The 25,143-nt window shown below is 36.7% G+C and overlaps 1 protein-coding gene and 1 long non-coding RNA gene across 5 annotated transcripts; both read right to left on the bottom strand.

The window, feature by feature from the left end:
* Positions 1–4,417: 4,417 nt before the first annotated feature.
* LOC135692949 (uncharacterized) lies at positions 4,418–17,472 on the bottom strand. Of its 4 annotated transcripts, none has more exons than XR_010516897.2 (4): positions 16,692–17,472; positions 15,546–16,452; positions 8,737–13,858; positions 4,418–5,759 (listed from the first exon to the last, which is right to left on the bottom strand). It is a non-coding gene; the product is annotated as an uncharacterized LOC135692949 (long non-coding RNA). The 4 variants fall into 4 exon arrangements; XR_010516898.2 differs by having other exon boundaries at positions 15,546–15,703; XR_010516896.2 differs by having other exon boundaries at positions 15,546–17,472.
* Positions 17,473–21,048: 3,576 nt separating this feature from the next.
* LOC135692947 (galanin receptor 2a) lies at positions 21,049–25,105 on the bottom strand. The gene has a single exon (XM_065211308.2). It carries the CDS (start codon positions 24,959–24,961, stop codon positions 23,810–23,812), a length of 1,152 nt encoding a protein of 383 aa, XP_065067380.2. The 5' UTR covers positions 24,962–25,105; the 3' UTR covers positions 21,049–23,809.
* Positions 25,106–25,143: the final 38 nt, after the last annotated feature.

Genomic DNA, 25,143 nt, shown 5'->3' with positions numbered 1-25,143 from the left:
GCTATTATCACGTCAGCAAAGATCGCATTTTGCTTTCCTCTTATGCTTCCAGCCTCTCTGAAGGATTGGCCTCGAGTTGGATCTGATCTTATGTTCACAATAATTTCATACTTTATTTTGCTGTAAACGCAATTATCTAATGCAACAAATCTTATGCGTGAAACCAATAATATAACAAACTAATCTAAAAATTGCTAAAGCACTTACCTATTTTTCTCTGTTTTCGTCTGGAGGGGCTGAAGCCCCAGAGCCCCCAGTTTACGCCTATGGCACACAGACTGTGTTTAGGGTGTCGGAGGACAGTCTGTGTTTAGGGTGTCCGGACTCATGCCGTCCGGACTTCCAGGGAAAATTTTGATTTTCGACGAGTCTCTCTGGCTCTGCTGGCCTTCAGAGACCTAATTAACAGACAGTTTGATTGTTCAATTGCTTCATCCTAGATTAGTCCATATGTTATTTTTAGGTTTTAAAGCCTAACAAGCTCTTATTAGGTTTTTTCATAAAGGATGATTATGACAAGAAATTTGGATCGGGCCTAATTTTCTTAACAGTTGCGTTTTGCTTGGCCTTTAATAATATTTCTTTAAAGTTCGATGGAATATTTACTTTATTTTGTATCAAATGACATGATGCATTCAAAGATATGTTAGAAACGCATTTTCTAGCCTTATGAGTAACTGGAATCCTCCACTTATTAGCTAGGACCGGCTCTTTCAATTTTTTTTTCTTATTTGTTACCCCTACACTCCTCTAAGTTGCCCCTTGACTGTTAGTTGAGTTGTATGCATGTTTTGAGCTTGTTTAGCTGCCCCAAAGTACAAGTTTAGCAAAACAAAGGTAAATATTTTATCTGGCGCTTTGGATTCCCCTCCAACGTGCCAAATGAACACAACAGTTACAAAGAGAACAAAACCCTCATTCTACCACATCGTAGGGTCTCTTGAAAGTTTCCCAAACATATTCTCGACACATTTTTATTCAGTTTATCTGCTTGGATTGGCTTCTAAGAGACAGTCAATTTTGTACATGAGCCGGTTCAACTTTTCCTGACACCCCCATGAAAAATTATTTTATTTGCATCCCTGTGCCCTGGTGGAAAAGATCGGGAAGCTGACGATAGATAAAGAAAGAAACATGGAGGAGTACCAGGTTTGGGTAGACAATGTAAGGATTTCTATGAAAGCGGCAAAAACAAATGTTGAAGGTGGTAGACCGAAACTGATAAGGTATAACAAGGGCGCCGTGGTGAATTAATTCTAGAGGGGGCATGATTAATTTTACTTAAGTAGAAGCAGTAATTTATGTTGTAATTTATGTTGCTAAAAGTTTGAGAATCATCCACTGCTCAAGTCTGGGAATTTTTCGACAAAACAATGATTTTATCCGAAAATCCATCAAATTATGGAAGCAGAGGGGGCCACGGCCCCCCTGCTCACCGGCCACAAAGCCCTCGAGGAATAATGAAGAGAAAATCAAGTTTACTAGACAGACTACAGATGCGTGAAGAAGAATCGAGCGCTAAGGAGGAGGAAAGGTATGAAATGAAACTGTATGAAGAAAAGGTTAAGCAAAATAAATTAGCTAGAGAAAGGGAGGTCTGGATGGAACATCAAAGAATTATTCTCCAGACAAATGAAAAGGAATTAGAGCTTTAGAGAAGGGCTAGGAAGGCAAATTCTAACCAACCAGCATTGAATATTGCTCCATTTAAAGAAACATCTAGGGACTGGATAAAGTTTTCAAATCAATTCAAAGCCCAGGAAGGCAGCCAGCCTGAGCAAGACAATCAACCTAGGATATCTGCGGCAGTGTTTGTAAAAGGGGCCTAACATGAACTGATAGGAAACATACCAAACAATGAAAATGGCTATTACAGAGCAATGAATTTATTAAAGGAGAGATATGGCCAAGCCAAGATATAAAAAACCAAATATCTTGGAATAATAATAATAACAATAATTTTCCATATTTATACAGGATAGCCTTTTCAGTAAAGATAATGCTGCTATCACTAAGGGTCCTGTTAAAATAAAAGTTTGTAAAGTAACAGGTTCAAAATTATAAGAGATAGAAGTTAGCGCTTAAAAAAATTTTAAAGGTTAAAAAAGTTACACTACAGAAGTTAAAAAAGTTAGACTAAAAATCTAGGTTTGTGTCCCTGCTGTTGCTTTAAATCTCAAAAGTGATTTTTCAGTTGGCAAGCTATTTGGTAAGTTATTAAAAAACTTTGCACCCTGGAAGTTTTCCGCCCCGTTTCTGTCCTAACTTTTGGAATGACTACACTTTTGTTGTTTTTGCGGGTATTCACTTTGTGATTGATCGATAATACACTAGATTGGAAGGAATACACTAAAACAATTTCTTCCAAGGTCTCCAGAGGAATTGGCTTTTTTAAGCATGCAAAATCCTTTCTACCAAAAGAAACTCTGAAGACTATGCACACAAGTATTGTGGAGCCTCACTTTCGCTATTGTTGTTCGCTGTTTGGTTGTTGTGGTCTTACTGTTATCAAACGCTTACAAAAACTATACAACCGGGTTGCTTTTATTGCATCTGGCAGCAGTTTTTATGCACCGAGCCAGCCACTCATAAAGAGCCTTGGCTAGAGGATCAAAGCTCTAGGAATCTTAAGAATACATCAACTGAGCTAAGGCTACCAAAGAAAAGCTCTAAAAATAGACAGAAATGCTTCTCGTTTAGAGGTGCCAGGTCTTGGAATGGCCTCTCAGCTGAGTGTAAACAGGCATCTCCCTTGAGCAACTTCAAAAAATTCCTTTCGCATTTGTAAATTGGCCTAATTGTAAATTGAATGTTGTAAATTACCATTTTGCCATTCATTGTGGATATTTGTCGTAAAAAATCAAATTAAAATTAAAAAAGGATTTATTTTTAATCATAAATGTTGAATTGTAATTAGCGTAATTTGTTTTTATAAGAGCTTCTGTAAGTGTTTTAAGTGAAGGGCCCCTTGAAAATCAGCATTGCTGAAGGGCTACTCTCCTAAAACATTTGAAATGAAATTAAATAAGACAGGGATGCATAAAAGGGGCAGAGATGCATTTAGTTTCCTTGAATAAAAGTTGGATGCGCAGCCAAAATCCCAACGAAAGTTGTGATTACCGATAAAATATTTTCAAAACTTTTCCATGTAATTTGTATACACGTCGCTTTAAGAAAAATCTTTATCAACCACGCTAGAATCGGACATGTCTCATCCCGCTCTTATTTCCGTAACGCCGCAACTATTACTATATTTACGCCGTTTGAGGAAACTTAGCAATTACCAATCTTTTAAATTTATTGAATCTATAGCCAAAATTTATTCTTGTGGTTTTAAAAAAGTAATTGTTAGACAAGGGAACCTTTTTCAAAATTATCATAACAGGCCAGTGGGAACTGGGAGGCTGGGGGTAATTTTTTTCCTTTATAACAGTGTACTGAATGAGAAGGAATACAATGGGCAGCCCCCCCCCCAATATGAATTTCATTCTGCATAAAGATTATAAATTTCATTCTCTTACCGGTCCATACTGTATGATTTGAAAAAGATATTATGGGCAAAGAAAAAAAAATACAAAGGTAAATATAAAGTTGTAGTTTCAAGGGTTGCAGAACTATTGAGGCCATCTCACTTCTATGGAGATTTGTGACACTATTGAGGAGCTGTCTAGTTTCCATACATAAGAAGAGTTTCCATACATTTCTTGGGATCCATGATGAAGTCATCAATTTTGCAATTGTTGATGTCGGCACGCTCGAGGCCTGGGGCAACCTGCCGCCTTCTTCATCTCGGCGGGCCTGATCATACCTGCCCATTGTTTAGCACATTCGGAATTATTGCTGTAAACAATGAAAGAAGACATAATTGCTACAGTAGACACATCCTTCCAGCAAGCAACGACAAACTTCATATATTGGCCTTTCTAAGCACGTAGTGCTCTTGTTTGTTACTTACATCTATCTTTGCACTCTCTACTTTGCTTTAATAAAAATGTTTATAAAAATATACAGGCTTAGAACTATGCATATTTCAAGAATATCATAAGAATATTGCTCAGCCACTGCTTGCGTATTTTTGCTTCATTGGCTACTTCTTTTGGAAACCATTTTAAAATTATGTTTGAATGTGCATGAAACAGCGTGATATGTGTCGAGTAAAGTGTTTTGAATGAATGAAAATTGAATACTGAAAATGAGAATACTTTAAAAGCTTTTTCAGGCTAAAAATGAAATTTCGTAATTCATTCATACACTTAGTGAGCCAATTATCGTAAAATATTTTGAAACACTCAGCGAACCAATTGTACCAAAATTATTTTGGTACACCGATAAAAAGAGTGTATTTATAAGAGAATATAGTATGATTCCATTTGATGACAGGAAACAGAGTCAGTCTAAAAAAACCAACATTATTTCACTCAAATATTTCGTTTTTATCCAATTCATACCAAACAACCAATTCGATTGTTAAATTCAAAATTTAATTACAAATTTTCCGAATCAATCTTATTCTTTAGTTTGCATTAAACAGAACAAAAAATTATGGTTTCAAAGAACCGAAACAGCATTGAGTTAATTACATTAACTTCTGTTTTATTATCAACAAATTTACAATTATATACAATAATTTACAAATACCTTGTGGTAGAATTACAAGTTTAAAACTACAATTACAATAATAACAACTTTAGAACAGCTGTATATAATTTTGTTTTTCGAATGCATTTCCTCCTGCAAGACATGGAATCTAACAAACAACGAATGAAACACGTTTGGAAAGATATACCACGTCTCTTGCTGCCAGGTGTGGCATGACAAAACTAAGAGTTTCGTAAATGAAGACGCAATTCGAATAAAAATAAAAGGAGTGAAAACGATATTTAACGCTTTCTGTGGTTTCATTTAGAAGTAAACAACACATGGAAGTGCGTCCTTTTGGAAGTCTTACAATATATGTGTACGTTTAGGTCTTCGGGTATCGGGTCATTCGAAGCAAAAACCTACGCGGAGGCTATATTCATTGATGAATGTGGGGGAAACCACGTGACAAACTGTTATGAATGAGATAGTAACTCACGATCGAACGATTTGAAAACCACAGAAATTACTCAGGAAATTAAAAAAGCAAATTCCAAAACACGGGGGATAGGTGACCGTCTGCGTGGGACGAAAAATGGCCGGTCACTTGTCAATACTAGTAGGGAGTTCTGCTATCACGTTTCAAAAATTCTTCTTCTAACCCAACCATAACAAACCAAAGGCACAACAGTTTAAGTACATAATTTGTAAGATAAAGATTGCGTGAGAAATTTAAGTATGTTGTTTTCAGATCGATTCGATCATCATCATCACTTCCCTTCCTAGAAGGTGAATATCATCATGAAGCTAAGATCAATGTTGCTCTGAGGCTCTCCGACGGCCTCTTGCGTCTTGTGACCTTTGAAAATGCGCTTCAGTTCTTGGCTGCTCGTAAATTTCTTGGAAAATATCTCCAATTCTTGCGAGTTCTCCCCCAATATGTTCAATCAAATGTCTTCTCTCCAGATCAGCTCTCTCAACATCTTCTCTGTCGTTCCTTCGTTCATTGTTATTCATTTCATCAAGAGGGCGACCATCACTCTCCATTGCAGTGATGTCCCTTTTTGGCTTTGCTTTTGTAAGGGTGAAATTTGTGTTCAAGGATGGCCAAGGTGACATTGACAGAAGGCATGCCTGCAGGGTGCAGGCCAAAATAATATCTTTTATATCCTCCAGGATTCCTAAAACATGAGAAAATTATGATGAGCTGCCAGTCACAGACAAGGAAGCATGCACCGTGAGGGCAGGGGGTAGTCAGTCCCTGCTTTCGCAAAATTCAGCAATTCTTTTCATTTTGTTTACGTTTCACTTTTTTTCTTGGGGTTTTCCCCCTTACCCACCTTGATTGAGGCATCCCTAATTACAGCTAAGTCATGATTTGTTTCTTTACTCTGATACCCAATGCAACTGTTGTTCACTCATTTTGAACAATACCCTTAAAGCAGGTAACAACAAAATATCATGTGACATGGAACCAAATAAAATTCTCTAGTGTGCTTCACAAAATCTAATGGTTACTGATAAACAATCAGAAAATAAAAATACTGACCAAAAATTATTCAAAATTCAAAAAACCGCGAAACCTTAAAAACCTTAAAAACCAATACCAAGAAACAAAAATTTTTTGTCAACTAAAAACTTTATAATTTACTAATGTACTGTTAAATTGAAAGATTTTCATAAAAAACAAATATTCTGAAAGGAAAACCTTTTTGCCTATTCATGAGAAACCAAAAACCGGATTTATACTAAAACCATAAGATGTAAATACTGCAATTAGGGTTGTTACAATATGTCAATTGAAACTTTTTAGCCTGAGCAACAAAATCAGTCTATTTTCCCAATGATCCCTCTAGAAATCAATGCTTCGTAGAGAAGCCAAAATTTTGAACTGGTAAAACAGCTTTTGAGAATGGTAAATCAGCTTAGTTCTGGAAGTGCTGAATTCCAGAAAGGGCCCCAGGGGCACAACCATGACACATCTATGATTAGGGGTTAGGGGGCAAAGAGAGGGGTTAGGGTGTTGTTTTTTATTTCACCACCAAATGAGTATTGTATAACCATTATGAAAAAGGCTGGTGACGTAATCAAGGGAGGTGCACCTGTACCCATACACTCCCTTTGTCTACATTACTGTATTATCTCAAAATCTGTACTTTATTCCTGAAACCCTTAAGACACAATAGCTATGGTCAGATACTACACTCAATCAAATATAGGTACATTTTATATACATTTAAATGAATAGAAAATTATATGACAGGATAGTGTTGTGCTTGATTTGTAAAAAGGGGATTAAATCGTTATAGAATTTCGTATACTTTTCCACTTGACACTAAAAGCTCAAACAGATACCATCATAAGGTAGCAGGTTTAGATAGTCAGAATTTGTGCTCTCTCCAAAAACATCAAAGAAGGCTTAGTTTATCAAAATAAAAACTTCTTTATTGGTTGGATTCTTGCAGGAAACACAAAACACAGTTATAGTAGCGAAAATATGCGCTATATAATGGAATTCTTGCAACAAAGTTGCACCATCGACACGGCCTGAACCATGCCAAATATTCGCTCGAGTATCGCTCGAGTACGTGAACTAGATCACTGTGTTTCTCTTCAAAGTGAATGTTGAATCCTTGCAAACTGCTTGATTTTAGGTAAATTTGTTTACCGTCTTTCATTAATCCATGGACTGTTTTATGAATTCAACAGCCCAGCCCGTCTATGAAGAAACGGCCTAAAAAACCTTCGTTTGAGTTAGGCCGTTCAAGTGCGCAAAGCTTAGAAAAACCGTTTTAAGCATATACTTTAAATACTTACATTAGGGAATTAAAGGCCGCAAAGCCAGTCAATCAATCACAAAACATATTTAATTATGGCCGATCACGGAAGTTTTTCACTCAAAGCCATGTCGCAAGTCCCGAAGTTCTTCCATCATCCGGTCGAAAATAACGTTTTCGACAATATCGAGAACAATGACGTCGTGTAAACTGCTTGGATTCGCAAAATGCAAGGTAATTCATCGTCTGTTTTGATTAAGCACCTGCTCTTGATTGAACTCCGTTCAAGGTCGTTCAACTTCCGTTGGCAGTTTACCAACCACACTTAGGAAATCAGAACAACTTGAATTAAATACGTTGTCGAGATTCACAACTCAAAAAGTCTGATAAATATTTCCATTTTGAGTAACAGGATCTTTACTGTCTGAGTTCGCAAAGCTCATTATGATTTTCCATTGTAAAAAACAAATACACAACACTTGTGGTTGTAAAATGCCTCAAAAACCTTTGTATGCAAATGTATTTTTGTTAGAGTAAGTAAGGATCTCAGGCATTTTTGCCCTTATACGCTGAATCGCTGTGCAACCATATTAAATAAATATATCCAGATTAAATTGAGATCGATTAACATTACAAGAGTTCACGCAATAGTGTTTTGACATGTGAAAGTTGAAACAACCTTCCCATCATGAGAGATAGAAATTAACGGGGGCGCGAATATTTTCCGTAATAAAGTTATTATTGCTATACCGGCGGTGTGTTTATGTAACCGTTAATAAAAAGCGATCATTTAACTGTAACATGCGTTTATTTGCTTTCCCAAGTTTCATGGAGAAATTTCCAAAAGTTTCAATAAAGAAAAGTCTTGTTGATCACTGACAAACAATAGGTAGATTTCCTGCTTCGAACACAAATGCTAAAACCAGACACAACTAAATCTGTCTGAATGAAATACTTTTTGACATCTTGCTGGTTTAATTTCATGTAGTGAGTTTTAGGTAATCACGTCTGCCAAAGGCGCGCCTAGACACCGCGGATCTAATCGCAAAACACCAACATGACGAGGCATCTTATACATTTGCAGCAGCATAAAATTTGAAGCACCAGTCTTTCCTTAACTAAACGACTCACAATCAAAATAGCAACGCATTTTCCTTGGATACCATTGCCATCATCAATGTAAACAGCAATCACAATAAGGCATTAGAAGAGAATAAAACCGCTCGTAACTACGGTCGATTTGAAGAATTACATATGGCATCACGCTGTTGCCGTATATGAATCATATCACGTATGTCGCAGATCAAAACAAAACTTTTACAATAGCACATATGATAAAAAGACATTATCAATTATCTATATAATTGTAATGCAAAATTACCTTAAACCTGATTAGACGGTTGCAATGTCGATCGAAGCGTATTAACTGCTTTTAACTCTTTGATCGCTATTTTCTTGCCTGATCACCGGTGAAAATTTTTTGTTTTGAAACACGTCGCGTTCGGTCATCTGATTTGGCGGGAATTGTTGCGTTGAAGGAAATGCATTGTGGGTTGGTTCATTGACGAACATTACCTTTGGATCAAGGCCAACAAAATTCTTGCCTCGACATGTTGAGATTCCTTGATTCTCATTGGTGACTTTAAACAATAAGCTTGATGGTGATTGGCTGTTATTTCTCTGTTTGTTGGTATGATTGGACATTTTCTACGGTTTATCAATCGTATCGATTTTCAACGACGTTATATTTATGTACACGTGGTTGTTGCATGTCTGATTTCGTATCCGGATTTCACCTTGGCCACTACGCTTCAGAAATCACAAGACTTTCCTTCATATACAAGTTTATCTAGATTAGATGGTGCCCCCTGTGCAAGAAGACAAACAGTGAGGAGGAAAACAATTCAGTTTCCTTTTTAACGCCTCTACGAAAACCCTTTTAATATCGTTGGAAAAACCTCGTCACATTATTTTCCGCTAGTTTTTTCCACGGCAGAAAGCATTTTCCAGTTATGATATGGTAATCGTGTTGGCATCATTTCTCGCTTCCGCTAGATAAATTGATAACGATTTTCCTTCCTAGGCTGTGGTCGCAGAACAGTATCAACGTAATCTGTGAATCCGTTCTTGAAAATGACGTCATCTCCTTATTTAGTAGCTCGTTGTCTCAAAAACTTTCTGAGTCATGTAGAAAACGATAAGACTGCATTTACAGACGTAATTCTTCCCAAAACAGTGATTAAAGGAAACAAAAACACTGCTACTTTGCAAATCTTATTTCACTTGATTCAATAAACAATCGAACACCTCACTCTTCAAAAGTTAAACCTGCATAACGTAAGATCTTGAAGGATTTTCTTATTCAGTGGCAGATAAAAGGAGGGTTTGGGGCAAATGCTACGCCTATTTCTGAGAGATGCGGAAAATTTAAGGCAAAATCGGATTTGTAAAGGACGATCTATAACAAAAAACTCGAAATTTGTAAGACTCACCGGCCTAGCCCCATCACACAAATAGGTTAAAATTTCATTATAATTTTACATTTGGCAACAATGAGATACGGACTTTGATGCAAAAAACAGGGCCTCCAACGAAGGGGGGGCCAGGGGGCCATAGTCCCCCACATTTTTGCAAAACAATAGAGTTTTTTCAAAATCTTTTGTTATGGGTGTTAAATTTTCCCTTGGCCAGCCCACTTTTCAACCTTTGCCGGAGCCCATGAAAATGACAATTTCCATGAAGAATTGTGGGAATGTCAGGCAATTAGACTACAACCATCACTTTGTTTATCAGATATCCTGCTGAATTGGTAGTGAATGAAAAACAAACGATGTACGCAGCTTTGCATGCATCCTCAGTGTATGTGGGCCTTGCCTTTATATCGTGGGACTTTTTGATAGTATTTCAATCTAAGCTACACAAAACGCAGCATGATGTTTTTGTAAGGCTTTTCTTAGCATGACTAATAGGGGGTCCTTGCATGGACAATCTGAGTGAGTGTCTGTTGTTAAATTCTTGTACCTACTATATATACTATATTCACGCATATTAGAAGGGTAACCACTTTCAAACTTTGCTTCATGAGGCAGGGGTTTATCTCACGAGGGCATTGGTGGGAAGTGGGGGTACCACAGGTTTCAACTAAATACTCAGTAAAATCAGTCCCTTATGAATTGCAGCTTGGCAACTTGGAAACAGGAAAATATAAAAAAAACGAGGTCGGGCATAGAAAACTTCATGTTCTCATCCCTAGTAACGTACCATCGAGTTTAGGAAGGAAAATTGATGTTTCGGGAAGATGAAAAGGTAGGGACTACCCGTTCAGGTATTCCTATACAGGACCCTGTTTTAAAAGAAATAGCGCGGACTGGCAATTTTTTTGGGGGGGGGTCGAAGTTCCCTAGCCCCCTGGCCCGCTTCAGATGCCCCAGAACACAAAGAGAAGACAACTTTGGAACATTTTGATTTGATTGTTCTTTTGGTTTTTTCAACATTTGCTGTTATATTCTCCGTGAAACTGCAAATAGTAAAATAACGGCTGGCTGACGGAAAAATACTTATGTTTAAGAACATATTCAAAAACCTTCAAGGAGAGTTTTCTCCTATAAGATTTTTAAAGTTACGTCAGACATACATGTGCATAGAAGCATTGATCAGGGGGGAAAACCTGATAACCTGAGAGGTAATCAGAAATTTCTCGAAAAGTCATTACCAACGTTAATTGTCAAGGCCCATGCCAAAAAAATTGCGCAGCTTTTACGGAGATAATAATTGTTTTGCATGATTATATGAACTAAACAATTTTGGAAATGTTCACAACCATGATGGATTATCAAAGTATTATTTCTGGTAACGCGAGTCATCCTCATTTGCTACGACGGCGTAGACACTTAGGAACGTCCCTGTTTAACATTCTTTTGTTGAATTGTTGATTGAAAAAAGACAATGGTCAAATCTTTTACAATAGAAATATTCATCTTTAAGGCTTGAATAACAGAATCACTACTCTTTGCCTGAATACTGTTAGTTATTATTTCGAATTTCAGGAATTTGGTTTGTTGTTTAATAATTTACTAACTTAATATTTGGGGCAAAGAAATTATCGAGATTTAGCCTAATTTAACTTGTGATTACGTACTTCTATAGAAGACTTTGTTTCAAGGAATCTTGGAATCATATATTTGTAATTCTTTCATCAAGGATGAAATTGTTATGTTATGAATTAAATAACAGTCATGCTCTACAGATGCTTAGTCCAGATTTGATTGTCCTTTTGTTTCACAGCAGCTGTTGTTACATTTTAAGTGAAGCTGGCTGTCATGTGCCAAAGCTGAAAATCTTAAGTTATGGTAGACGGTGCGGAAAAATACCCATATTCGGGAACACTCTCACAAAAAGTTCTTGGAGAGCTTTCTGCAAAATGAGGTTTTCGAATTACGTCAGACATGTGCATGGAAGCCAGGGGGAAAATATGATATGAATCTCGAAAAGTCGTTAGGAGTGCTAATTATAGGGGTGCATGCCAAAAGATAATTTCACAGTTTTAATGGGGATAATGATCTTTTGTGTGATGAAATGAAATAAAATAGATTTAGAGATATTCGCACCATCGTTGATTATCAAAATAGTATTTCTGTTAACGCCTTGTATAGTATTTCTGTTAAAATAGTATTAAAATAGTATTTCTCTTAAAATAGTAATCGTTTCTAGCATAAACTCTCCGAGATTTTAGCAACCGGCCTATTTCATTAAGCCTTTTGCCATTAAAAATTTAGGTGTCTTTATAAAATCATTTTCCAAAGAAACAAACCAGAGCAAAAGGGCGTTTAACCTGCCATTATCTATGCCTTTGTAGGCATCTAATCAGTAGTATTACAAATTAGGTAACAGGTGAATCCTAACTGGCTGCGATGAACCTAAATAGCAGTGCTTCAGAACAATCCAGGAAAGTATAATGAAATTGGAACAAATGTCCAATTTTTTAATCTCAACCATGTTTGCCTGTCTCGTCTCGTGAAATTAAAGTAATAGGACGTGATTTTGCCAGGCATCGTACACCAGTCTAAAAGTAGGTGGGTTGAGAAGGGTGTGAACGAAAATTTATTGAGGCCACGCCCTTTAAAATTTGTTTCTTGCTTTCTTGCTTGCAATAAATTATCCAGCATTTGTTTCTTGCTCTTTTCCTGATACACAAAAACAGTCCAATATTCTATTGTTTACGACGTTCTAGGACGCAAACAAGGTCGTTAATGCAAAATGAGTCATCAAATAACCACAGGCTCGTAAATGTGTCAAAATGCAGAATTTATTATCTTTGTATTGCGTGAAGTGATATAGTGAAATAACACTAAAATATTCTTCCCTGCACCAGGGATGGCACAGATAAAATGACCACAGTAGATCCTAGTTTTAATCAGTGACTCTAACTACTGTATATGTTTCTTAAAAAGCTGTGAAAGCAAGCGGAGAGTAACTTTGAATGGTGGTAAATTGGATAGTTTTGTGTATTTTGGTCCAAAATTTATGTGAATGTCAACGGTAACTAGAAGTGGAGTGGGCTCTACTTGCTTTTTTGCTTCAACTTTTAAGCATTTCCTAGCTTAAATTCTTTTCTAACGACAAAGCAATTCTGATTGGCCAGCTTGCAAGCTGCATGCACAGTGGCCGGCCAATCATATTGCTGAATGCTAGCCAGACAGCATAGTTTTGGGTACCAGAGCCACAAAATTCGAGCCAGGTACGCCAGGTACGAGCACGTAAACAGAATGCCAAGCAGAGAAGCGGATGATTGTCTAGCTTCTTCTTTGATAGACGCTCCTCCGCTTCTCCACTTCTACCTTCTGTTCCCGCTCTCAAATTTATGTGGCCCCGGTACCCAGGGAACATAATTTAATACCATCGGCATAGTTTCCTATCTCGATCCTGTCATATCCGTTGTTTATCTTCAACCAAAATCAAATTTAAAACTAAAAGAAAACATCATTAGAAATTAGCAAAATTGGTTTGAGAGCAGGGGCGAAGCGAGCGGTGGTTTAGGGAGGCGTGACAGCCCCCCCCCCTAATTCTTCATAAGTCGGTCGATAAATCTGCAGTTGGTCCACATAATCTTTATCTTTAAAATCACCTATCGATATGTGGAATAGCCCCTAAATTTTTCTTCATCCATATCCTCGTCGGTAAATTAGCTATTGATGAACCTCTACTAACTATAGCATTGCTGGAAAGAGTCTCGTTTTTCCTCCACACAATCTTTAAAAAACAATGAGTAAATGATGTGTGCATTGAGATAACAAACAGACATGTCTACGAAAAACAATAAGATCTTAAAATCCCGCTTATCTATATACCAGCTACGTTAGCGATTTAACCATAAACAACCAAATACGAAAACTGATAAATAATTGTGCTGCCGTATGTGCTGGTACTCTGACGTATTTTCGCTCAAAATCATTTGCTTTGTTGAGCAGATTGTTGGCCATATATCGACTGCGTATTGGTTAAACCTTTCGAAAGAAAAAACTGTTCTCTAAAAAAGCTGTTCTGTTAAGCTCAGAGCCTAAATGGGACATAGATAAAATACTTCTTTCCTTCTTCTCTCCTCCTTCTCACTCCCCTGCAACGCCCTGTTTCCTCATCACCCACTTGACGCTTTGGAACCCAGACTAGAGTACAAATCTTTCAGAGCGAAATCCGCACCATGTTAACTCAAGGATCATGCGGTAAATCTAAGTTTTAGTTACCTTTTAAACTCGTGCATATATTCTTACTTTTGCTTTTTACTGGTCCCAGACTGATAGCAGCTTCATTAAGCTGAATCTGGTGACCTGTATAAATATCGTATTATTATTAATATTATTCCCATAATCGTAGACATAGGCTTCAGATCTTCAAAAGTGTAACGATTAGGCCTGGAGAGCTCTATTGAATATCGATCTTCTCAGATTAAATATCGACAAGATAATGATAAATCGAAATAAACTGATGGCAGTATGGTGACATCAAGCGCACAATGTTAAAAGATAACATGGCCTGGGATGAACAGCGTATATATCGCCACTATGTGTGCTCAAATGTAAAAGTGAGTACGGCTATGATGATCATGGCGATAATTTTCTGATCTTGTTAAGTTTTATTGATTATCTTCAAAGACAGAACATTCCCACACATTAAGCAGTTATGATCAGTGGTGTAGTGCTATCAAAATAACAATGAGGGGGGGGGGGGGCTCTCGCGCGATACGTTACCATAAACAATAGCAAAAGTAGAAATTGCCTATATTTCGGTTTTTACTCAACCTTCGGAGCCCTTGATACCCCATAAGCCCCCTGAGCCCCCCTAACACTGCACCCTTGGCTATGACTGTTAATCAATGCTTATGAATTAGACCATTTCTAGTCCGGAATTTCTTTATAATCTGCTTTGTATTATTTACGGTGCCATAAAATATAGACAGAAATGAAAAAAGATTCTTGTGTGCAAAAGTTTCTGCACAGCAAAGTAAATAAAAATTGGTTTACTTCCTAGGTACGAGCTTTAGTTTTGCCTTTTAATCTCCAAGCCCACAGGCTACCCAAAAAATAAACATCCTTTGCAATATATCCCAAGAATCAGTTTATTTATCGAAATCAATTCACATTTTGTTTTCGATAACATATAAACTATTACAAGTTAGTAAGTTATGAAGAACCATTCAGCAAAGAGAATCAATAATAAATTTACAGTGTAGAAAAGAGTGTCAAAGACTTCCTTGAAACACAAAGAAAAAGGGTGTGACTTGGGTGTGGCATTAAAAATAATGGCCAAGCAAGAAGTGAATAACAAAATTTTGTGCTAAAACAAGTTCAAATTTCTGTAAAACATATACCAGCCAATATTGATATTTCAGGGTCAGGGTTATCAGGGTCCATTTACGTGTATTTTAGTCGAGGGAACTGATTCATAGGTCATATGGCACATAATCAGTAAAAAGAGCTTTTAACTTAGGCTCGAAGACGGAAAGTGGCTATGGGGATTTCCCATGGATATTGAAATGCAAGGAAACGTATTTTTAGGGTAAAACGTATAAGAATTTAAGATAAGTGATAAGAATTACAAAATGGCCTCTCTTGATTGTTGTGTTTCTGCACAGTATTTGATTTGAACCAGCGAAGATTTGCGACAGGGTAAAACTGAGGTTTAACATTTACATACGTAATAACACCATTGCATCCAGTATGCCAGAGCCATTTAAAAGAGGGAGTTTCATTCATTCACTTGGAAATGAATTCAATCTGTGGAACGGTAGACTCTGGAATCCAAAAACATTGCATAGAGAAATATGGACTGACTGGTCAAGCATGGAGGAGGGCCTATAGAGAAGACAAGGAATTTTTCACTTATGGTTCAAGAAAATTCCTATTGACACTAGTGAGCACAAGATGAGAAAACACAACACAATATACAGTATATACAGTAAAGAAATACATACAATAAAAGACAGGGTTGTTCTGTACTTCAAATAAGTAAAATCTAACAAATTAATGTTCTAAATCGAGCAGTGTTTTATTCAAGCTACACCATGCCAATGAAAAAATTTTTTGAAGATGCTAAAGCGAGCAAAAGAGGAGGCTGACAGAAACAACAAGGGCAGTTCGCAACGTTTGGTGATCTGTAACCTATTTTGCTCCCTTCTGTAAAAATCATGCACTTATCAAGCACGAAAGTAGTTTCTCGAAGAAAGCCTGGGTGTTCATATGAAACGACTGGGTGTTCGGATATCTATTGAATTTCTTTTTTTCTCTTTGTCTTGGTAAAACCTGTTAATTGGTCGTGAATTGGTCGGGTAGCAGCCCCCTACCAAAAACAATTGGAAGTTGAAAAGCAAACAATGATGTCAATTCTTGTCTGTTATTCAAATGGGCGTGGTCTCAATTAGCATTCAAGGTTTACCCCTCTCCCTCCTATTGCCATAACTTTGTGGAAGTAGGCACAGCCACTGAAAGCAAGCATGCACTTCAATTTTCAGTAAAAATTTTTGAATGCCTTTTTGCGAGGGCCTTCTGTGTTTGCCTCACTCAAACACTTCCTGAATCTGTACATGTTCCTCAGCTCGGTTGACCTGCAAGATGGCGGAAGATTTTTTACAAAAAGCACCTGCTTGATAATGAAATAAATACGCTTCTGCATAACACCCTCGTCGTTATAATCGCCCTTGAAAATATTTCACCCTAAAAAATGGGCCTAATACTTTGTTACTAGCCCTCTCGGTACGTTCTGCAGCGACGCAAATGCACGCCAACATAAGTAAGAAAATGCAAATGTAAGCAAATATGACCACGTCCATAGTCTGGAGCTTACCTTGTTAATTTGCAAACCACACTGACATGGTGTTTGCCAACATTGCAACAGGTACCAAGTCACAAGACTTGCAGGAGCAATTTCAATGCAACATCCAGCTGTTTTTGTATTGGCGGTCGCGTGCCACAGAGGAACAATCCCGCTAGTGGAAAAGAAAGGTCTAAATGCAATCACCTGCAAGTATTTGTCGTTGAAGCAATTATTTTGAAAACATTTGCTTTCTAAACAAAGTTCAACACGAATCGCACACGTGGTGAACTTGGTATAGAAGGTGTAACGGGTTTTTTGTTGAACCATCCGTAAAACTTTATTCTACATTTTTTTTAAAAAAACTTGCTCTGCAATGAAATAAAAATATTGAGAAATATTCGTAGCGAAAAATTAGGCATGGGCGTTTCCTTTCGGTAAGATAGGCGTGTCCAGTTGTTGAATGATCCTTTTCTGCTGACAGTAGAAGGGTATGACCTGAAAATTTTGTGCTCAACCCCTTTTCCACACCTTTGTAGCTTTTAATCATCTCCTATTAAAAGTTCTCTTGTGTCTTTATGTTCTTTTGCGTATTTTAAGCATGATTTTGTAACAGTAGTTCAACTATCATCTAGTCGAATAGCTTTAGGTATCATTCACTTATTGCGTGCTTTTTCATAAGAAGATTCGGCCCCAATTTCAGCCTGGCCTTTCTTAATTTTTTCACATAATTTCAACCTAACATGTTTCCTATTTTGTTTCTCATTTTTAAATGGAATTTCCTATGCATAGTAATGTCCGGACAACACATGTGCTTGATTAAGTATACCCTGGGTACCAGACTCAATAGAGAAATAAAATAGAGAGTCTGGTCTAGTGCGCCCCATTCTCGTTCTGGTGTGCTGATATTAACCAATCAGGAGAGAGTGTACAGATTTCTGTACGTTCAAAGGTCACAGCGAAACAATAAACTTAGCTCTGGTGTAAAACATTGAACAGAACAGAACATAAATAAATGCTAGCGACCGTAACGATTGAGTTTGAAGATGCTGTTGAAACTGTACTCAAAGAATATTTTCCGCATGTTGTGGAACTGAACACAGAACAGCATTGAAAGCCTTGTTTGTAGAGAGAAGAGACACCTTCGCCATATTGCCAACTGGCTTTGGAAAGTCTCTGATATTTCAGGCAGTGCCTCTCATTGCAAAGAAATTAGGCCTTGTAGTGAAATGCAGTAAATAAGAAACACCGCAAGGCGCCGAGAACAAACAACAACAAACACAAGTAAATCAGTTATGGCTAATATTTCCCCCGGCATACGGGGCTTCGCTTGTCATATTGGCCATATTTGCTGTGGTGAACTTCCAACGTGATGATTCTAACCGCCGCGGTGTCCAAGCGCGCTGCCTTCAAAGTGAGGAAGTAGACTGAAAGTACACAAAATTTATGTGGAAAATTACAAAAGACTTATTTTAAGTTGTATGCGAAATTTAACAATGATTAACATTCAATAACTGCATTGTGCTAACTTTAATTTCATGCTTCGCATATGCTTTTTGCTGCCAAGGCGTTTTACACCTGATTTGATTGGAATCTTGAGGCAGAAAAGTCTGTGATCACTGTATTTATAATGTCAACTTTACAGAACTATATAAAATACATTTGCTTTAAGATTTCCTAAAACTGCTCTGACTACTGAGTATCTTTGTTATTTATCCGACAGTCTTGTTTCACAGGCCTAGTCTGTTAAATAGACTTCAGTTCTTTCAAGTAAGTTCACCAGAACGAGAATGGGGCGCACTAGACCAGACTCTCTATTATTTTATATAGTGAGTCTGGTACCCAGGGTAGATTAAGTAATTAATGCTATTTTGCTTATCACTTGCTGTTTATCTGTTGCTATTCTTTCATTTTTCAATTTCTGCTGGTATTTTATTTCTAGAGTATGAATTTCAGCCTGCCTCGTTTCTTATGTTGTTTTTATTTTTGGGCAGATCTCAGCCTGATGTTTTCTAAAGATTCTGATCTTTTAAAGTTTTTTATAAAAAAGCGAGTATGTAACTATGAAACGGTATCTGTAACTTAGCAACTTTCCAAACCAAAATTTTTAAAAAGGAAATCAATAAAGGAAAAACCGCTGATCATTTTAAGCCTTTCTGGGATATTCTGGAAAATGAGTGGAAAGCTCGTTAGCGGAACCGCGAAAAATGCACTGTCAGCAAGAATTCGACCTTTATGTTCTTCAAATCTAATGATAGCTTCGGAAAGCAAACGTGAGTAAAAACATCAATCGGATCTGTTTTTAAAAGCAAAAACTTTAGTTGTTGAAACTTCATTTCGTCAGACAACAAAACTACAAAAGTAAGAGGTCTTTTCCCTTCCTTCTTTATTTTTCGCGATCTTGCTGACGGTGATATCACTACGTAAATACTTTTAGATGTAGGTGTAGCCATTTTGCGTCAGTTTGCTACGCTTGCAATACAAAACTTACGTAAGTTTGTTGCTAAATATAGATGGTAAGTGACTGTTTATCTGGGGTTCTTTACTTTGATTATACAACCATTGAACATGACTTCTGTTATGAAAGGCAAAGCACGTGTCTAGGTAAGCAAAGAGTGTCTCAAAATTTTTGTATTTGCTCTGGTCCGTATTTTATAGCCAAATACAGCTATGAGAGGGAAGAAAAATTGTTTGCCAATTTTCGACAGGGTATAGTTTCAAGGTGAGGAGGAATTTGAAAACTCTGATAAACTACTTGGAAACTAAGAATATGTGCTTTCTGCTGTTATAAGTCAGATTTCGTTACCTCAAACGCAAGGGTACAAAATAGCTTTTGAAGGTGGTACACTCATTTAAGCAATAAATTTGCCTGGAAAGTATCATTTTACATTATTTTGTCAATTGTTTTGATATGGTTGGAATCGCCATACTCTTGTGCATCGAATGATGTATAGTTTTATCTGATTCCGTTAATAGTTTTGCTTTTAGGTAGAAAGAACCAAATATCGTGTCAGAAACGTTAACCGTAACCTTAATTTAAGTTGGAGACACTTTCAAAACCAGGGTAACTCAAATCCTTCAGATTCTATTCATTGAACTCTACAGATTAATGAAAAACAAAAAATAAACACTGTACATGCGCAGTATAATATTATACGGTTATTTTACATTCAATAGTAGAAACTATTATTTACTTCATTCGAATGCCCACTTCTAAAGAAAAGGGTCATAAACAGGGGCTGAAATCATAGGGAACCACGAGAGAGGGTCACTAAGTATGTTAGGCCTCTAGACTCAGGCTGTTTGTTTAAAGTCAAACAATATGCTTCTAGTTTTTCTGGTATTGGCTATAAACATTTGATTCCGAAAAGCAAGCATTTATAAGACCTGTCTTTTCTATAAAAAATAGTCTTCACTTTCTAAATCACCTAGCTATTAAGAGAGCAATTTCAAAAAGAGATTGAAGTAAGGTCTCAATTTTATCAAAGTGGAACAACAAAACACAGCTTGGAAGTTTTGGAATTTAGAAACAGCTATGCAGACTACAATGTTTCAATAAAAAAGAGCTTCAGTTGCATTTTCTGAGTTTTATCTTCAACTTTCGGTTGCTCCGTAAGGAATTTCAACATTTTTAGACACCCAAGCGCAAAGTTCACCATAACAAAATTCCTTAAGCCAAGAAAAGTTTATTTTTGGAAGTATTTTACAGGTACACCTATCAGCAAAGCTCAATTTTTGTGTTTTCCTAATCATGGATATTGTTCAGAAAAAACTCGCAAGTTTTTTGCAATTCATATCTTAATTACAATTTCTTGATAATTTTTATCATTTCCCGCTTGAACTGTAGGATTAAAACTTTCTGTTATTTGTTACAGCTTTTTGAACTTTTTTAGTTAATTAACTTTGGCAGCTGTACGGCCATTTTTTGGCGAAGGGTGCAATACTTCGGACCGTAAGAATTTCAGGGCAAAGATAGTATTGCTTGATTTTTCTCAACAACGTATTCCTAGATGGCATATCCTTCATGCTTTGATTTATGATCCTTCTAAAAAAGTCAGTGTTCCATGGGCTCCGAGGCAGGATGTAAAGTGGGATGGGGGGCTTGTCAAGGGAAAATTTGGAAATCATACCAAAAGATTTTGAAAAAAGCTCTCTTGTTTTGCAAAAAGTAGGGGGGGGGGCATGCCCTGTGCTCATTTCCTTCTTAAAGCAAACACACTTTACTTTCCGTCTATACTTTCCCTGTAGATCACTACTTCAGACTTCATCTCGAGGCGAAAACAAACAAGTGCACGTCGAGCTCGAGACGAAAGCGTTGATCAGTGGACGAAAGACAGAAATATGCATTGCTGTTGCTGGCCTCGCTTCTGTTTTGTTTTCTCAACTGGGCGGAAATTGAAAGAAAAGATGGGGGGAAAGACCACCAGCACCCCCTCCCCATACCCCCTAGCAGTTTTGCCCCTGGTCAGAAAACATCGCACAAATCATGTTATGAAAGGTTTCGTTCGCGACCAAAGGGGTCCATCTTTCGACGTGATTTCCAGAAATCCTACCACACGCCCAGTTGTCCACCCTCGTTTTTCTGACCTACATAATGATGTGGTTAACGATTATGAAGAGTGAATTTGGGCACAAAATTTTCTACTTTTAGAAGAGAAGAACTTGGAAATAACAATTCTTACAGCAAAATATTTGGATCTAGAGAATCATTTGCAAGTTGCTATGCAAGTTGCACTTTGAAACAATTACATCGTGCGCAAAGCCCTGACACAACGACTAAACATTTCACTAAATATTTCACTCAACTTTTGTTTAGTGTTGTTTAGTCGTGTTGAGTGTTGAGCCATGAACCTGTCAAATGTTGTTGGATTCAAGGAATGTGGAACATATTACGGATTTAGGGAGCTAAACAAGTTTTGACTGCTAAACATGATAAAAACAAAGTGGCCTTGGTTTTATTTGAACTTTAATATACTTTGGACATGATTATGCAGGGTTAAGCCCCCCCCCCCCCCTGGTGGAATAGATGACAAAGCTACAATCCCGAACAAAAATGTTGAGACAAAATGCAATTTTTGTAATTTTTTTCTTTATCTTGCCCTTGTAAATTCGAATCCCCCCCTTTCCTCTCGAAGCAATGTTGGATTTGTAGTTCCATCATTGAATTGGGGGAGGGGGAAAGCTATTTTTTAAAGGAAAGTGAAAATATAAGCTTTCTTGAAAAGTCTCAACCATTTTTGTCCGGGATTGTAGGTGGGGAGCAGCTATTCCGTTAAGTTGAAATAGCTAACAATTTACCTTGACGGTGAATATCTACAGTCGTGTTCTGGTATCAATATGGCATTTTCTTCCCTTCTACATTATCGTGAATGCAGTGTTCTTAAAACATCAGGTAAGAGGATAGCGGCTTAAGGAAATTAAGAACGGGAAAGCTCAATATTATTCTGGAGAAAGAAAAAAAAGCTTTTAGGTGGATGATAATTGAAGAGAATGAAAGCTAACGTATAATCTTGGATTTCATGCACATATTGAAAAAATACACAAACATTGATGGTAACAAAACCTGCTTGACAAAAACTTTGTTTATATTGACTCATAAAGACGTGTCAATAAAGATGGCTTAAAACAGTTAGCCAGCTACTTTATTGTTTTATTAAAGAAATTTACAAGATCAGCAAGATAAGCTCAAAGCCTTGAACAAGCGATTAGGAAGAGAGCCCTGTTAATTAAAAAACAGATTCAAATACGTATATATTTATAAAATTCTCATTTTTTATTTTGCTCTTTTATATAAAAATAATAACATTGATTATTACATGAGCATAAAAATTACAAGGTATTATAAAAAAGCTATCTTAAATGTCATTTTTATGATATCGTAGCCAAAAGAGTTATAATGAACTCTTTCCTTTACACAAACTAAGCAACAAACTTGGTAAAAAAGACAGCAACAAAAAACGCAATTATCGACCTAAAATATTTACCAGCATTGATGAGCCTGAAGGAGCAAAGTTCTAGATTCATTTAACATTAATTGCTGGCTTTGATCAAATAACAAACTGAGATAAACATTGAAATGATGAAAGGCAGGTTTTCGAAAAGAAATTTGAAGTATTTTTGTTAGATCCCAGAGCTGAAATGAGAATAGAATAGAAGTTCCTGTAAATTGTAAAAGGTAAAAGGAATGAAGGAATAAAATAGATTATACCTAGTCTATGAGATTGTTTTGGGAATACTTAAAGCTTTTAGTATGTTGTAAAATGTTTGCTTTTTTCAAAGCCATTTTCAAATTCTGTACCGCAAATTTTTTTTAATAATCTTGGATCTAATCCACAAATCTTGATCTAATCCACAAATCATACGAAAAACTGCTGTATTACAATTCATTCCAGCGTCACACTTTCAGCTCATACCGCCTCATATATATATATATATATATATATATATATCAATGTTTTCTACCCAATTTTCGTTTGTTTAACCTCAATAAACTCTAGAGAAAGAGGTACTTTGATCGTTTAAAGAAATCTAGTCATTTTTGAAAGAAAACGACGCAAGTACAAAAATCGTTGCCTCTTCAGGATGTGAGGGAGGTGCCGTTTCTTAAAAATATCTTACTATAGCACAATGATTGGAGTGTTAGGAACAGGCCTTATTGAAATTTTCGAAGGGGAACGATTTGAGGATTTATTTCTGAAAAGCCTGATAGCATATCTTTTTACGTCAAGTTTGAATAACTTTGTGAAGATTTCGAATAAATTTCAATATAAACGGATAGTTTTAACAGTATTTGTTTAATTCGACGTCAAAAAATGACTGCCTTACAGTTTTGGGACTGTAATCGATTTAACGTGAGCTTTGGTCCAGAACAAAGGGCGTTATGTAATTCAATAGCCAAAAGTCTTGGATAAATATTTGATATCCTCTATGATCGAATTTCTGAATGTCAAACTTCAATTTCTTGCTGGACCCGTTTGATTCAAAATTGAATGAAAATTTTCGTTGTCTCTAGGGACCACTGTACTTCCGATCGGATCGATGTGCGATTATAGTCTTTTGGAGCTTTTAAAGTCCTGTAAACTTAATCAAAATGAATAGATTGGATAATATTTTCCTGTATCTTAGTTACTAATCAATAATTATTTATAATCCTAAACTGCATACTTCAATAATTGTTTTTTATCCTTGGTAGTCAGAGTATTCTTTGCTGAAACTGTTCTGTTCCTAATTGCATTGTGAATACTTTCTGTTTTGTCTGGCTTCTTGAACATCCTTTTCAGAGCCTTTTTGCAGTTTTGTCTAAACTCTTTGCTTTGAAATGCATACAGTATTGGATTCATACAAGAATTAAAGTAGCCAAGCACAATGTTTACTTGATAAGGATCCGTGTTCCAAGAGGTATTGTCCTTTTTGCCTTCATATTGAAACAAAAAGTACATGATATTATTGGGCGTCCAACAAAGAAAAAATGTGGCAGAACAAAGAAACACTATACGGACAGATTTTTTTCGGTTTTCCATTAACTGCTTTTTGAAACGGTCATCACCAAAACATCGCTTTAGATTTTCATCAAGTTTTCCGAGACATTGTCGAATTCGGAAAAAATTCACTGTAAATAAAATTGCTGGTATGCCGTACTGAAATGCGAAAGCCGCGGCGAAGATGCCCTTCTTTAATGTTTCATCGTTCCATGAAAACACACAGTAATTTCCCAAATTGGGGGTTTCACCACTAGAAATACGTTTTAAACTTAAAACGGTGGGTAGCTGTATTACAAATCCAATAAACCAACTTGCAGCAATATTGAGCCAGATTCTGTGACACGACTGTCCAGTGCGTGACTTGAGGGGGTACCGCATAGCACGATATCTTTCGAAGCTTATGAAAACTAATATGTAAACTGATGCTCCACCAAGCCAAAAGGGCAGGAGGTAACTTGTTACACATTTGCAAAAAACTGTTCCTTTGGCTCCGGTGGGATGATCAAATGCTGATGTCGACATTACATAAATTGGTAAACAAACGATTGCAAGAATAAGATCTGTCGTTGCCAGTCCCATCAAGTAGACATTAAATGGCGCATTGCGGAAAGTTGGGCCGTTACTGAAGAACACCACACAAACGAGTAAATTGCCAATAAGGCCAATAAGAAATATTAGGCAGTAGCACAAAAGCTCCCAATATTTCAGTTCAAACGCGGCCATCGCAATCACTGTCACATTCGTCTTCCATAAAAATTGTAATTTGAGATACGAGGTTAACATTTTATTCATACAATAGACCAATTCGACTAACGGCCTCATTTTGAAAAATTCTTCAAATTATTTTGTACAAAATTTTTGACCTCAGATTCGGATTGCGAGCAATGATTTAAGTAAACTTTGAATTTTTCACTATGGCATTGCTCACGATATTGATTTTATGACGACAAAAAGATAAAAATTTGACAAGGGATTTGACCGTGATTGGCGACTAGGGGGTAAAG

The sequence above is a fragment of the Rhopilema esculentum genome, chromosome 3 (assembly GCF_057945365.1).
Source record: "Rhopilema esculentum isolate cy_ngs chromosome 3, ASM5794536v1, whole genome shotgun sequence".
Lineage (NCBI taxonomy): Eukaryota > Metazoa > Cnidaria > Scyphozoa > Rhizostomeae > Rhizostomatidae > Rhopilema > Rhopilema esculentum.
This window is presented reverse-complemented; position numbering and strand designations above follow the sequence as displayed.